Consider the following 14,609-nt stretch of genomic DNA (forward strand, 5'->3'; position numbering starts at 1 on the left):
AATCCCAGCGACCAGTTAGGTCCTACAGAGTGGGCCTTCTCCGAGTCCCGTCAACTAAACAATGTTTGGTTGGGACCCAGGGGAAGAGCCTTCTCTGTGGCGGCCCAGGCCCTCTGGAACCATCTCCCCCCAGAGATTAGAATTGCCCCCATCCTCCTCGCCTTTCGTAAGCTCCTTAAAACCCACCTCTGCCGTCAGGCATGGGGGAACTGAGATATTCCTTCCCCCTAGGCCTTTACAATTTATGCATGGTTTGTTTGTGTGGATGTTTGGTTTTATAATAAGGGTTTTTAGTTGTTTTAGTATTGGATTGTTACATGCTGTTTTTATCGTTGTTAGCCGCCCCGTGCATACAAATCCAAATAATAATAATAATAATAATAATAATAATAATAATAATAATAATAATTTTGCAATATAAAGTCTTGCAAACCAGTTGTAAGGAAAGTGGGTGGAAATGAACTTTAATTTTGTATCTTTCCATGAAATGTAGAATTTAATAAAGCATCTTCCCGACCAAAAACAACTCAGTGAATTATCCAAGTTGAAGAATGAATATAAGAATTTGTCTGAACCGGAGCAGTTTGCTATCGTGGTAAATATAATGGATTCATTCATTTCAAAATAAGATTCTTTCTAATTTTTAAGATTCTCTATATATTTTTTTAAAAAGTCATTTTCTCTGAGTTTTTTATCTTTTTTTTTTTGCTTCTTTTGAGTAGCTGGTAGCCAGGAATGAGTTAATCTTCTGTTGCACTTAAGTTTCTAACTAACTTCTTGAAGTTAATTTCCTGACAGGAGGAATTTTAAGGCTTTGCTCTTGTCACCAAGACAATGACTGAGGCTGTTCTGACATTTTTGAATTTCTGCCTCTGTTCTTTCTACGGCTATGCTAACGAGTTCTGCTTTCCGTACAATTTCTAATTATAAGTCTGAGACAAAAAGCATGAGGCAACCTCGTAATGTTTTTAAAATAATTTACAAGAGAATAAGTCTTCTATAAGATATTGAGACTTGCGTGGCAGTAAATGCCTAATAATTATACAATGGTTCCTCTACTTACAAACTTAATTTGTTCTGCGACCAGGTTGTTAAGTAGAAAAGTTTGTAAGAAGAAGCAATTTTTCCCATAGGAATCAATGTAAAAGCAAATAATGCGTGCGATTGGGGAAACCACAGGGAGGGTGGAGGCCCTGTTTCCTCCCAGGAGATTCCTAGAGAGGCCCCATGGAGTCTTCTCCCTGCCTTTTCCGGCCCTGTTTCCTCCCATGAGATTCCTAGAGATGCCCTACGGAGGCTTCTCCCTGCCTTTTCTAGCCCTGTTTCCTCCCAGGAGATTCCTAGAGAGGCCCCATGGAGTCTTCTCCCTGCCTTTTCTGGCCCTGTTTCCTTCCAGGAGATTCCTAGAAAGGCCCCATGGAGTCTTCTCCCTGTCTTTTCTGGCCCTGTTTCCTCCCAGGAGATTCCTAGAGAGCCCCGTGGAGTCTTCTCCCTGCCTTTTCCAGCCCTGTTTCCTCCCAGGAGGTTCAGGTTTGTAAGTGGAAAATGGTTCTTGAGAAGAGGCAAAAAAATCTTGAACACCCGGTTCTTATCTAGAAAAGTTCCTAAGTAGAGGGGTTCTTAGGTAGAGGTACCACTGTACTTGGTATTTATCTCTCCGGCCACTAGATGGGGCTAGAAAGCAACAACAGTATATAAAGATCATATATTTGCCCCTTTGACCACTAGATGGGGATAGAGAACAATAACAGTATATCAAAGTTAGATGCTGTACCATGACAACACCTGTTTCTGAGTAACTGACCAGGTCTGTCTTTTGCAAAGTTGGTGCAAAAGAATTGGAACTGAAACAATTCTGCACAACAAATTCTTAGATATTCTTCTTGATGCTTGCAAAGTACCAGTGCTATAGCAACTAGGATGTCCTGATAAACATTTGATAAGCAAGCATATGTTAAGCTGATACATCAATCATTTCATTTTATTTTGCTCCTGTTGTCGAACATAAGGCATTGTCCAATAAAAGTTCAAAATCTCAAGAGCATAAAATATTTCTGTAACATGGAAAAAGCCTACAGTGGCCACGTTAGATTATTGTAACATAAAACTAGCTTACTATAAGGTGTCTAGGAGAGGTTTAACATCTGATTAATGTATGTGTACACATAAAATTCATTTACTATAAAAGTCCCATGATAGTGAAATCTATAATCTATAAAAGTAATCCTGTAAACCTAATAAGATAATAATAATGGCTAATAGGCTTTGTTGACATGGGTTGTAGATCATTGAGAAGTAGAAAAGTTTGTAAGAAGAAGCAATTTTTCCCATAGGAATCAATATAAAAGCAAATAATACGTGCAATTGGGTAAACCACAGAGAGGGTGGAGGCCCTGTTTCCTCCCAGGAGATTCCTAGAAAGGCCCCATGGAGGCTTCTCCCCATCTTTTCCAGTCCTGTTTCCTCCCAGGAGATTCCTAGAGAGGACCCACGGAGGCTTCTCCCTGCCTTTTCCGGCCCTGTTTCCTCCCATGAGATTCCTAGAGACGCCCTACGGAGGCTTCTCCCCGCCCGAGAGTAAGATCTATGATCTATAAAAGTAATCCTGTAAACCTAATAAGATAATAATAATGGCTAAATAGGCTTTTTTGACATGGGTTGTAGATCATTGAGAAGCTAAATATAATTAAAAAAAAATAACACTGCGTTTGCCCTTTTTTTACCTCCTTCCCCATAGAGCCATTCACAAAACAATAAAATAGAAGAAAACAGAACAGAACTGATTGAAGGCACAAGGAATTGGCCTCCGATGCAAAAGCTCTCAGAGTGCATACAAGCAAGAAATGCTAAAATCATGATCCTAGTCCTCATAAAACTACATTCATCATAAATAATAAGATACAGCGCTTAGCGATAAGTCATAGGGTACTAAATAAGTGATCAACATAAATTATACAAGGATACTAAATAAAACAGTATAAATCATGATATAAGCAACACAGTTAAAATCATAAGAAGATAAGGAGATAGTTAATAGGAAAGATGAGAAGAATAATAGCAATACAGTCTTAGTAAATAGTTTAACAATGTTGTGGGAATTAGGTATTTAGCAGAGTGATGGCATGGGGGAAAAATTGCCCTTGTGTCTAATTCTGGAGTGCAATGCCCTATAGCAGTGATGGCGAACTTTTTTTTCCTCGGGTGCCATGCACAAGTGCCCACACCCATATCCAATGCCTTGGGAGAGCGAAAGCAGCTTTCCCCGCCCCCCGGGAGGCCAAAAACGGCCTGTTTCCCAATTTCTGGTGGGCCCAGTAGGCTCATGTTTTGCCCTCCGCAGGCTCTAAAAGCCCTGGAGCCAGGAGAGGGTAAAAACGCCCTCCCCATCCCCTGGAGGCTGTATGGAAGCCAATAATAATAATAATAATAATAATAATAATAATAATAATAATAATAATAATAATAATAATGTTTCACGAGTTACCTGGAAGGGGAAGAGAATCTTCAAAACGTTCACACGGCCATTCTTGATTTCTCCCGTCTCCGGATCTATCAAGAACGGCGGTGTGTATCTTGAGATGGTACAAAACCGTAAGATGCTGGCAAAATGATTTACAAATAGACGAAAGTGAAATGAAAGAAATAGTAGAAAGTATATATAAGATTAAGAATACAGTAGAACCCCGACTTACGAGACTAATTGGTTCCGGAAGGAGGCTCGTAAGTCGGAACGCTCGTATGACGAAACATTGTTTCCCATAGGAAACAATGTAAAGTCAATTAATCCGTGCAACAAGAAAAAAAACCGCTGCCGCCGAACGCGGAAGTTAGCGTTCCGCTTCAGGAGACAGCTGCGAAGCGGCGCGGGTGTTTTAAAACGTCGCAGCCGGCCTGGGGGGCTCGGGGGCTTCCCCCCGAGCCCCCCAAGCCGGCTGCGACGTTTTAAAACACCCGCGCCGCTTCGCAGCTGTCTCCTGAAGCCGAACGCGGAAGTTAGCGTTCCGCTTCAGGAGACAGCTGCGAAGCGGCGCGCGTGTTTTAAAACATTGCAGCCGGCCTGGGGGGCTTGCCAGCATCCCCCCGAGCCCCCCAGGCCGGCTGCAACCTTTTAAAACACGCGGGATACGAGCGCCAAGGAGCTGTCTCCTGAAGCCGAACGCGGAAGTTAGCGTTCGGCTTCAGGAGACAGCTCCTTGGCGCTCGTATCCCGAATGTGAGCTCGGGAGGCGAACAAAAATGTCGCTCCCCTCCCAGCTCTTATCTCGAGTAGCTCGTAAGTAGAGCTGCTCGTATGTCGAGGTTCCACTGTACAAGAGTTAAATACATGAGAAGAAAAATTTTACATAAATGGTATTATACACCAGCACAACCTGCACACTTCCAGGGGAAAGAAAAAGGTAATGGTTGGCATGGTTGCCAAAAGAAAGGAATCTTTATGCATATGTTCTGGGAGTGTGTTGAAGTTCAGAAATTTTGGAAGGAAGTGCAGAACGAAATAAATAAAATGTTAAATGTTAAGTGGATAATTACAAAAGAAATAGCGATATTAGTTAAAGAGAATTAAGAGACTTCAAAGAAATAAAAACTGCAGCACTGGAAAGCGCTCAAGCGGTAGTGGTATTGGGTTGGAAAGAGTCTATAAAATGGACACTACAGAACTGGTACTGGTACATGGGGGATCACATTCATTTTGAAATCATGGAAATAAGATTAAACAACTTTGATGAAAATAAATTGGAGAAGCTGATGGCACGATGGAATAAGCTGAAAGGTTATATGCTGAGTAGAATCTGTGACGAAAATGTGAAAAATAAACTCCAATCACTCTTTCAATAATAACAAATGCAAAGTAGAGCTAAGGAAATATATACATACATACATACATACATACATACATACATACATACATACATACATACATAGATTGTTCTGAGTTCGGGTATTGCCCTGTGTAATATTTTGAGTCTCTATGCGACGTTTCGGTGAAATCACATTCGCCATCATCAGGCTGAAGTTGTAAGCTTTGTGCTGCTGTAAATATAGTTTGTTTGCAACTGCCATTTGTTCCTTATATATATTGGTGGGGGTGGAGATTTGGTTTGAATGTAGCAAATAGATTGGGTGGCTATGTTTTAGTGATTTGATTGGTTGGTGGAATCACAATTACTTGAAGGATTGACATGGTGATGATTATGATATGTTTTTTTGTTTAAGGCTGGTTTCCAAATCTCTGGTAGACGGGACGTGTCATCTCGTTTGTTCATGCTGAGGGGGTGTTTTTCTATCTCTATGGCCTCCATGATTATTCTTTTATATACGTGTTCTGTTTTGGAAAGTAATTTAGTTTTTTCAAAGTCAATTTCATGCCCTGTTTTTTTAATGTGCTGGACAAGGGAGGAAGTTTTTTTCTTCTTTTTTGACTGCATTCTTATGTTCTGCAATCCGTGTGTTTATTCTTCGATTGGTTTGTCCAATGTATGTGGCTGCACATGTTTTGCAAGGGATTTCATAGATTCCTTGGTTTTCGAGTTGCATTTTATCTTTTGGGTTTCTTAGGATGTTTGATATTTTTTGGTTAGTGACAAATGAAGTTTAGATATATATAAACTAGTAAATATTTGAAACCCCCGCAATTGGTGGTGGTGGTGGTGATGATTATTGTCAGTCGGGTGATGGGCACATGCTCTGTGCACTGTTTTATGTTTGTTTTATGTAACCTTATCTGCAAAACCAATAAAAATATTTTTTTTTAAAAAAAAGAGATGGTACAAAACTGTGAAGTTTAAACGCAGGTCTCCTCCTCTTTCAAACCAGATGAGCAGCGTAACGAGACTGAGACCCCGGTTGGGCGCCATTCTTTTTAAGCTTCAGTTCGAGGAGCAAGTGAATAACCTCAAGCCCGAAATCATGGCGATCAGCACCGCCTGTGAAGAGATAAAGAAGAGCCGAAACTTCAGCCAGCTTCTGGAACTGGTCCTGTTAATGGGGAACTACATGAACGCTGGGTCGCGAAATGGGAAGACGTTTGGATACAACCTCTGCTCCTTGTGTAAAGTGAGTATTTCAACAGCCTACGCGGGTGGAATCTGGTGCTTTAGTCAAGCCTGCAGCCAAAGTTGCAGCTGCCAAAAGAGCAAACACAGTTTTAGGCTTCATTACGTATCAGGAAAGATATCAGTCTCAAAATGGGTGAGCAGTGTGGTCGGGCAGTAGGAAAAGCAAGTAGAATGCTTGGCTGCATAGCTAGAGGTATAACAAGCAGGAAGAGGGAGATTGTGATCCCCTTATATAGAGCGCTGGTGGGACCACATTTGGAATAATACTGTGTTCAGTTCTGGAGACCTCACCTACAAAAAGATATTGACAAAATTGAACGGGTCCAAAGACGGGCTACAAGAATGGTGGAAGGTCTTAAGCATAAAACGTATCAGGAAAGACTTCATGAACTCAATCTGTCTAGTCTGGAGGACAGAAGGAAAAGGGGGGACATGATTGAAACATTTAAATATGTTAAAGGGTTAAATAAGGTCCAGGAGGGAAGTGTTTTTAATAGGAAAGTGAACACAAGAACAAGGGGACACAATCTGAAGTCAGTTGGGGGAAAGATCAAAAGCAACATGAGAAAATATTATTTTACTGAAAGAGTAGTAGATCCTTGGAACAAACTTCCAGCAGACGTGGTTGGTAAATCCACAGTAACTGAATTTAAACATGCCTGGGAATAAACATAGATCCATCCTAAGATAAAATACAGGAAATAAAATAAGGGCAGACTAGATGGACCATGAGGTCTTTTTCTGCCGTCAGTCTTCTATGTTTCTATGTTTCTATTAACAGATGGATAGAATGAAGATCACGTGAAGTGTTAATATCACTTTATAATGCCTTGCTAAGGCCACACTTGGAATATTTAGCAGCATGAGAAAATATTACTTTACTGAAAGAGTAGTAGATCCTTGGAACAAACTTCCAGCAGATGTGGTAACTGAATTTAAACATGCCTGGGATAAACATATATCCATCCTAAAATAAAATACAGGAAATAGTATAAGGGCAGACTAGATGGACCATGAGATCATTTTCTGCCGTCACATGTTTCTGTGTTTCTATATTTCATCAGTTTTGGTTGCCATGATGTAAAAAAAGATGTTGAGACTCTAGAAAGAATGTGGAGAGAATGGTTAGGAGAATGGAGATGATTAGGAGACTGGAGGATAAAATCATAAACAACAACAGAGTTGGAATAGATATTGAAACCGCTATCATGTCTCCTCTAGTCCTTATTCATTCATTCATTCATTCATTCTTTTATTTATTTATTTATTTATTGGATTTATATGCCGCCCCTCTCCGCAGACTTGGGGCTGCTAACAACAGTAATAAAACAGCATATAATAATAATCCAATACTAAAAACAGTTAAAAACCCATTATTATAAAAACCAAACATGTATACACATATACCATGGATAAAATTGTAAAGGCCTAGGGGGAAAGAGTATCTCAATTCCCCCATGCCTGGTGACAGAGGTGGGTTTTAAGTAGCTTACGAAAGGCAAGGAGGGTGTGGGCAATTCTAATCTCTGGGGGGATTTGGTTCCAGAGGGCCGGGGCCGCCACAGAGAAGGCTCTTCCCTTGGGTTCCGCCAAGCGATATTGTTTAGTTGACGGGACCCGGAGAAGACCCACTCTCTGGGTCCCAGCTGGTCGCTGGGATTCGTGCAGCAGAAGGCGGTCCCTGAGATAATCTGGTCCGGTGCCATGAAGGGCTTTTTTTCATCAAACTAGACATACTCTGTTCTTGCAACCATTCTTCGTATGTTTTAGTCTCCAGTCCCCTAATCTCCATGACAGTGTGTGGTTTAATGAAAAGAAGGACTAGGGGAGATATGATAGCAGTCTTCCTATATCTTAGGGGTTGCCACAAAGAAGAGGGAGTCAAGCTATTCTCCAAAGCACCTGAGGGTAGAACAAGAAGCAATGGGTGGAAACTAAACAAGGAGAGAAGCAACTTAGAACTTAGGATACATTTCCTGATGGTTAGAACAATTATCAGTGGAACAACTTGCCTCCAGAAGTTGTGGGTTCTCCAATACTGGAAGTTTTAAAGATGTTGGATAGCCATCTGTTTGAAGCAGTGTAGGGTTTCCTGCCCAAGCAGGGGGTTGGACTAGAAGACCTCCAGGATCCCCTCCAAATCTGTTATTCTATTCTAACCCTTTATGGAATCTCTGATGCTGTTTACCTTCCCCCCCCCCCCCCCCTTGCCAGTAAAATAATTATAAGTATGTAAATTTGCCGACATTCCTGACCCACCCTATAAAATAAGTTGTAAATATTTGCTCTTTTTACCCACCGCAACATAGCTCGCACAAGAAATCAATTAATTTTTGTGCTTCTCATCCAGCGAAGCAGAGAGAATGAATGCGGTTTTAGAAAAATGCTCATTTTTCTCGATTAAAAAAAAAATGCTGTTCGGATCTAAAGCAAATACTTGGAGTGGTGGTGGGGGAATTTGGCAGCTTCCCCAACTTACTACGGTTGGGGAAATGGATAAATTTATTTATTTATTTATTAGTAGCATTTATATACCGACTAATTCCAAATGGCCTCTGGGTGGCTTATAATAATAGGGCAGTATAACATATAGTTACAATTGTAATCAAGAATAAAACCATTATAAAAATACTGTACATTAATATCCCTACAAACCATACATGAGCCGGGGTGGCACAGCAGATAGAGTGCTGTACTGCAGGCCACTGAAGCTGACTTGTAGATCTGAAGGTCAGCAGTTCAGATCTCATCACCGGCTCAAGGTTGACTCAGCCTTCCCTCCTTGACTCAAACTTCCCGAGTTTGCGGAGAGGGGCGGCATATAAATCCAATAAATCTAATCTAATCTTCCAAGGTGGGTAAAATGAGGACCCGGATTGTGGGGGCAATAGCCTAGCTCTGTTAAAAAAGTGCTATTGCTAACATGTTGTAAGCCGCCCTGAATCTAAGGAGAAGGGCGGCATAAAAATCGAATAAATAAGTAAGTAAGTAAGTAAGTAAGTAAGTAAGTAAGTAAGTAAGTAAGTAAGTAAGTAAATAAATAAATACTCTCAATCATTCATGGCCACATCAAGGCGACATCTTAATGGTCCAGGCCTCTTGGAAAAGCCATGTTTTAACGGCTTTCCAGAAATGCTGGTCAGTTTGATGATTTGTGAGGAATGACCCTTGGAAATACTGAAGATCACTGTATATATAAACACACTTCCACCCACTTTGTAGAAATTTGGTAGGTCAGAAGAAACAGATTTTAGTTGAATGCAGAGCAGATGAGCTACTGCAGCAGAGGTGGGTTCCTCCCAATTCGGACCAGATTGCCTGAACCGTTAGCGACGTAATTTTTTATAAAAAAAATTCAGGCAATTTGCCTTTCTGGAATGGCTTCTCCTTGTTCTGTGCTTTGAAAAAAGGCCCTCCCTCCTGCTTTTGAGTTCAGAGTGGACAGAGCGGAGTGGGCTAAGCCATGCCCAGCCTTAAGCTTAAATTTTCAGTTTCGATTCTCTGCACAGACTCAGATGTGGTTAGCTCCCATTTGTTTATCCATCCATCCATCCATCCATCCATCCATCCATCCATCTATCTATCTATTAGATTTGTATGCCGCCCCTCTCCGAAGACTCGGGGCGGCTAACAACAATGAAAAGATAATGAAAACAAATCTAATATTAAAAAATAATTAAAAAAAACCCCAATTTAAAGAACCACTCATACATACAAGCATACCATGTATAAATTCTATAAGCCTAGGGGGAAGTGAAATTTCAATTCCCCCATGCCTGACAACAGAGGTGGATTTTAAGGAGCTTGCGAAAGGCAAGGAGGGTGGGGGCAACTCTGATATCTGGGGGGAGCTGGTTCCAGAGGGTCGGGGCCGCCACAGAGAAGGCTCTTCTCCTGGGTCCCACCAAACGACATTGCTTAGTCGATGGGACCCGGAGAAGGCCAACTCTATGGGACCTAACCGGTCGCTAGGATTCGTGCGGCAGAAGGCGGTCCCGGAGATATTCTGGTCCGATGCCATGAAGGGCTTTATAGGTCATAACCAACACTTTGAATTGTGACCGGAAATTGATCAGCAACCAATGCAGACTGCGGAGTGTTGGTGTAACATGGGTGTAACATTAATATAGATTAATGAAATCTATTGCCAAGTTAGAGAGTAAAAAGCGAACACGTAGTAAGATGAAATGAAAATACATTGATACCTTGTCTTACAAACTTAATTGGTTCCGGGATGAGGTTCTTAAGATGAAAAGTTTGTAAAATGAAACAATGTTTCCCATAGGAATCAATGGAAAAGCGATTAATGTGTGCAAGCCCAAAATTCACCCCTTTTGCCAGCCAAAGTGCCCGTTTTTGCGCTGCTGGAATTCCCTTGAGGCTCCCCTCCATGGGAAACCCCACCTCCGGACTTATGTGTTTTTGCAATGCTGCAAGGGATCCCAGCAGGGGAATCCCAGCATTGCAAAAACAAGTGCTTCACTGGCAACGGAAGTCCGGTGGTGGGGTTTCCCAGCAAAGGGAGGATCAGTGAAATCGCAGCGTCGCAAAAACACCGAAGTCCTCGAAACCCCACCTCCAGACTTCTGTGTTTTTGTGATGCTGCGATTTCACTGATGCTCCCCTTGCTGGGAAACCCCACCTCTGGACTTCCGTTGCCAGCAAAGCGACCGTTTTTGCACTGCTGGGATTCCCCTGCAGCATCACAAAAACACGGAAGTCTGGAGGTGGGGTTTCCCATGGAGGGGAGCCTCAGGGGAATCCCAGAAGTGCAAAAACAGGTGCTTTGCTGGCAACGGAAGTCCGGAGGCGGGGCATCCCAGCGGCGGCGGCAGTGGGTTTGTAAGGTGAAAATAGTTTGTAAGAAGAGGCAAAAAAATCTTAAACCCCGGGTTTGTATCTCGAAAAGTTTGTATGACGAGGCGTTTGTAAGATGAGGTATCACTGTACATTCATTCTTTTAACAATGTATTTATCATTGCCTAGTTAAAGGATACCAAATCAGCTGATCAGACGATAACGTTGCTTCACTTCGTGGCTGAAATCTGTGAAGAAAAATATCCAAATGTTTTGAGCTTTCTTGAAGAGTTGCAGCACTTAGACAAAGCAAGCAGAGGTCTGTATTAAACCTTTTTTTTTAAATATAATTTTTATTGATTTTTTAAAAAGTTTTACAAAAAACAAAACGAAAGCATAAAACATAAAAGTGTACCATCACCATACAAAAAAAATAAATAAAAATTCCCTTCACCGGGGAAGATTCAATTTTTTATCCTTCATTTGCTTCCTCTCTGGGTTACATTGTTCATTCATTATAAAGTGATTGCATTTTATTTTTTACATTTGCATCGCTTGCCGATAGTGTTAATATATAATTTTTAACCTTCTCCCACCGCCTCATTGTTGCTGCTAATTTCTCTTCATTATAATTATGTAATCTGATTTCCATAATTTCAAAGTGAATGTGGTCCACCATGTGCTTACACCAATTTTTTATCGTCCATTTATTAACGTCTTTCCACCCAAGCACTAGGTCTGTATTAAAACTGATATTTATGTTTTGTTTGGTTAAACTCTGACCACAGCGGATGATTTCCGAATGGAGAATTTTAACTTTTGCAGCATGCGTTAACCTCTGCCTGCAGTCATGAATTTCCATTCACAGTTATTTCTATTTATTTTCACGATGACTTTCCCTTATCTTAAATTAGCAGGGAATAGGAAGGGGGGGGGAAAGTGATTATGTTTCAGATCACACCATCCAGAGTACAAGGGTGTTACCATACAAAAAAGCAGCAAACCGGAGAATTAAAATATTTTTCATGGCTTCCGTGTTTGCCTTTGAAATAAAAGGCTAATCATTACAAGGCCAAATCCAAAAAAAGAAAGTAAGTTCGGGGAAATTAAATCTGATTTCACCTATTTTCATGCCTTTAAAAAAAAAAAATCTTGCCTTTGTTCCATTCCTCTTCCTGCGTCGTATCCAAGAAAGTCTTTGCAGACACATTATTTTTATGCTTGTTGACTAATCTTGAAGTTTTTCTGTGTTAGCTTTTTATTCAGAAAGAGAGCAAGCGAATGACAAGGACACGACACGAGTCTTTATTGAATGGCTCTTGGGCCGTATCAAAGCGCATAGTTCCAGAAACAAATTATTACTGAAATTTGATAAAAGCAATTTCAAATGGGATTTGATAAAATATCATTTAACATGAAATTAGAATAAAATAGGATTAAAAATGAAGTTGGAATAATATACAAAATAAAATGAGCCGGGGTGGCGCAGCAGGTAGAGTGCTGTACTGCAGGCCACTGAAGCTGACTTGTAGATCTGAAGGTCAGCGGTTCAGATCTCATCAGCAGCTCAAGGTTGACTCAACCTTCCATCCTTCCGAGGTGGGTAAAATGAGGACCCAGATTGTGGGGGCAATAGCCTAGCTCTGTTAAAAAAGTGCTATTGCTAACATATTGTAAGCTGCCCTGAGTCTAAGGAGAAGGGCGGCATAAAAATTGAATAAATAAATAAATAAATACAGTCTAAAATGAAATTTATTTATTAGATTTGTATGCCACCCCTCTCCGTAGACTCGGGGCGGCTAACAACAGTAATTAAAAACAGCATGTAAATCCAATACTAAAACAACTAAAAAACCCTTATTGTAAAACTAAACATACATACATACAAACAAACAAACAAACATACCATGCATAAATTGTAAAGGCCTAGTGGGAAAGAGTATCTCAATTCCCCCATGCCTGACGGCAGAGGTGGGTTTTAAGGAGCTCACAAAAGGCGAGGAGGGTGGGGGCAATTCTAATCTCCGGGGGGAGTTGGTTCCAGAGGGCCGGGGCCGCCACAGAGAAGGCTCTTCCCCTGGGTCCCGCCAAACGACATTGTTTAGTTGACGGGACCCGGAGAAGGCCCACTCTGTGGGACCTAACTGGTTGCTGGGATTCGTGCAGCAGAAGGCGGTTCCTGAGATAATCTGGTCCGGTGCCATGAAGGGCTTTATAGGTCATAACCAACACTTTGAATTGTGACCGGAAACTGATGGGCAACCAATGCAGACTGCGGAGTGTTGGTGTAACATGGGCATATTTGGGGAAGCCCATGACTGCTCTCGCAGCTGCATTCTGCACGATCTGAAGTTTCCGAACACTTTTCAAAGGTAGAGAGCATTACAGTATTACAAATTGAATCAAATACAATAATTTAAGATATAGATAAAATATGATAAAATTATATTTTGTGTCACCCCTGCAATCTACCCTAATCAGTCCGATGTATGCAGATCTCAACCGAAACATTTTGTTTAAATACTGTGCTGTGCCATGCACTCAAAAGCCCAATTGGGCTTATTATCAGGACAATGTCTTATTTTGGGGGAAACAGGGTACTTATCTTTCAATCTTTAATTTCCATGAAAAATATTTATAATCCTACACCGGCCATGAAAACGGTTTTCATTTCTGGAAATAGTAAATGCATGCATTATCTTATTTTGTCTAAAGTGACTTGTTTATGCTATGAAACTGGAGTAGTTTCTGTGTATCCCAACCTTTAAAAATTATTAATAATTAAAGATGCATTTTTGTGCGTTACATGCAGTTTCAGCAGAGAACTTGGAAAAGAGCCTAAAACAGATGGAAGGGCAGATCAAACAACTCGGGAAGGATTTGGAGACCTTTCCTCAACCCGAAGACCCTCATGACAAATTTGTGACCAAAATGTCCATATCCTTTTGTTGTTGTTGTTTTCAGAATATATTTTAAAGCTATTGGCATAACTGGTATAGCATGTATAGTCCTCAGTTTTGATGACACTAATTTTGACTGTTTTAAGTTACAATTCAATTCAATTCAATTTATTAGATTTGTATGCCGCTCCTCTCCGAAGACTCGGGGTGGCTCACAACAGTAATAAAAACAGTATAAAGTTGCTGTTAGCCGCCCCGAGTCTCCGGAGAGGGGCGGCATACAAATTCAATAGATAGATAGATAGATAGATAGATGGATGGATGGATGGACGGACGGACGGACGGACGGACGGACAGACAGATAAATAAAATAACAATAGAACAAATCTAATAATAAAATATATAAAAACCTCATCAATTAAAAACCTTACAGCACATACACATCAAACATGAAATATAATAAGCCTGGGGGAGATGTCTTACTTCCCCCATGCCTGGTGATATAGGTGGGTCTTAATAATAATTTAATAATAATAATAATAATTTATTAGATTTGTATGCCGCCCCTTTCCGAAGACTCGGGGCGGCTCACAACAACGATAAAAACAATATTATACAGGCACAAATCTAATATTAAAAAACAACAACCCTAAAAACCCTATCATAATTAAAAACCAAACAACACATACATACCAAACATAAATTATAATAAGCCTGGGGGAAAGGTGTCTCAAATCCCCCATGCCTGTTGGTATAGGTGGGTCTTAAGTAGTTTACGGAAGACAAGGAGGGTGGGAGCAGTTCTAATCTCTGGGGGGAGTTGATTCCAGAGGGCCGGGCCCCCCACAGAGAAGGC

At 40.9% G+C, this 14,609-nt stretch overlaps 1 protein-coding gene across 2 annotated transcripts in view; it reads left to right on the top strand.

The window, feature by feature from the left end:
* Nucleotides 1-14,609, top strand: part of DIAPH3 (diaphanous related formin 3) — a 119,100-nt gene that overhangs the window by 11,654 nt on the left and 92,837 nt on the right. For both annotated transcript variants that reach the window (XM_070751369.1, XM_070751370.1), the window contains exons 5-8: nucleotides 494-595; nucleotides 5,815-6,054; nucleotides 11,043-11,172; nucleotides 13,666-13,789. In XM_070751369.1, coding sequence (XP_070607470.1) covers nucleotides 494-595; nucleotides 5,815-6,054; nucleotides 11,043-11,172; nucleotides 13,666-13,789 — 596 coding nt within the window. The remainder of the gene's footprint in view (nucleotides 1-493; nucleotides 596-5,814; nucleotides 6,055-11,042; nucleotides 11,173-13,665; nucleotides 13,790-14,609) is intronic.

The sequence above is a fragment of the Erythrolamprus reginae genome, chromosome 4 (genome assembly GCF_031021105.1).
Source record: "Erythrolamprus reginae isolate rEryReg1 chromosome 4, rEryReg1.hap1, whole genome shotgun sequence".
Classification (NCBI taxonomy): domain Eukaryota; kingdom Metazoa; phylum Chordata; class Lepidosauria; order Squamata; family Dipsadidae; genus Erythrolamprus; species Erythrolamprus reginae.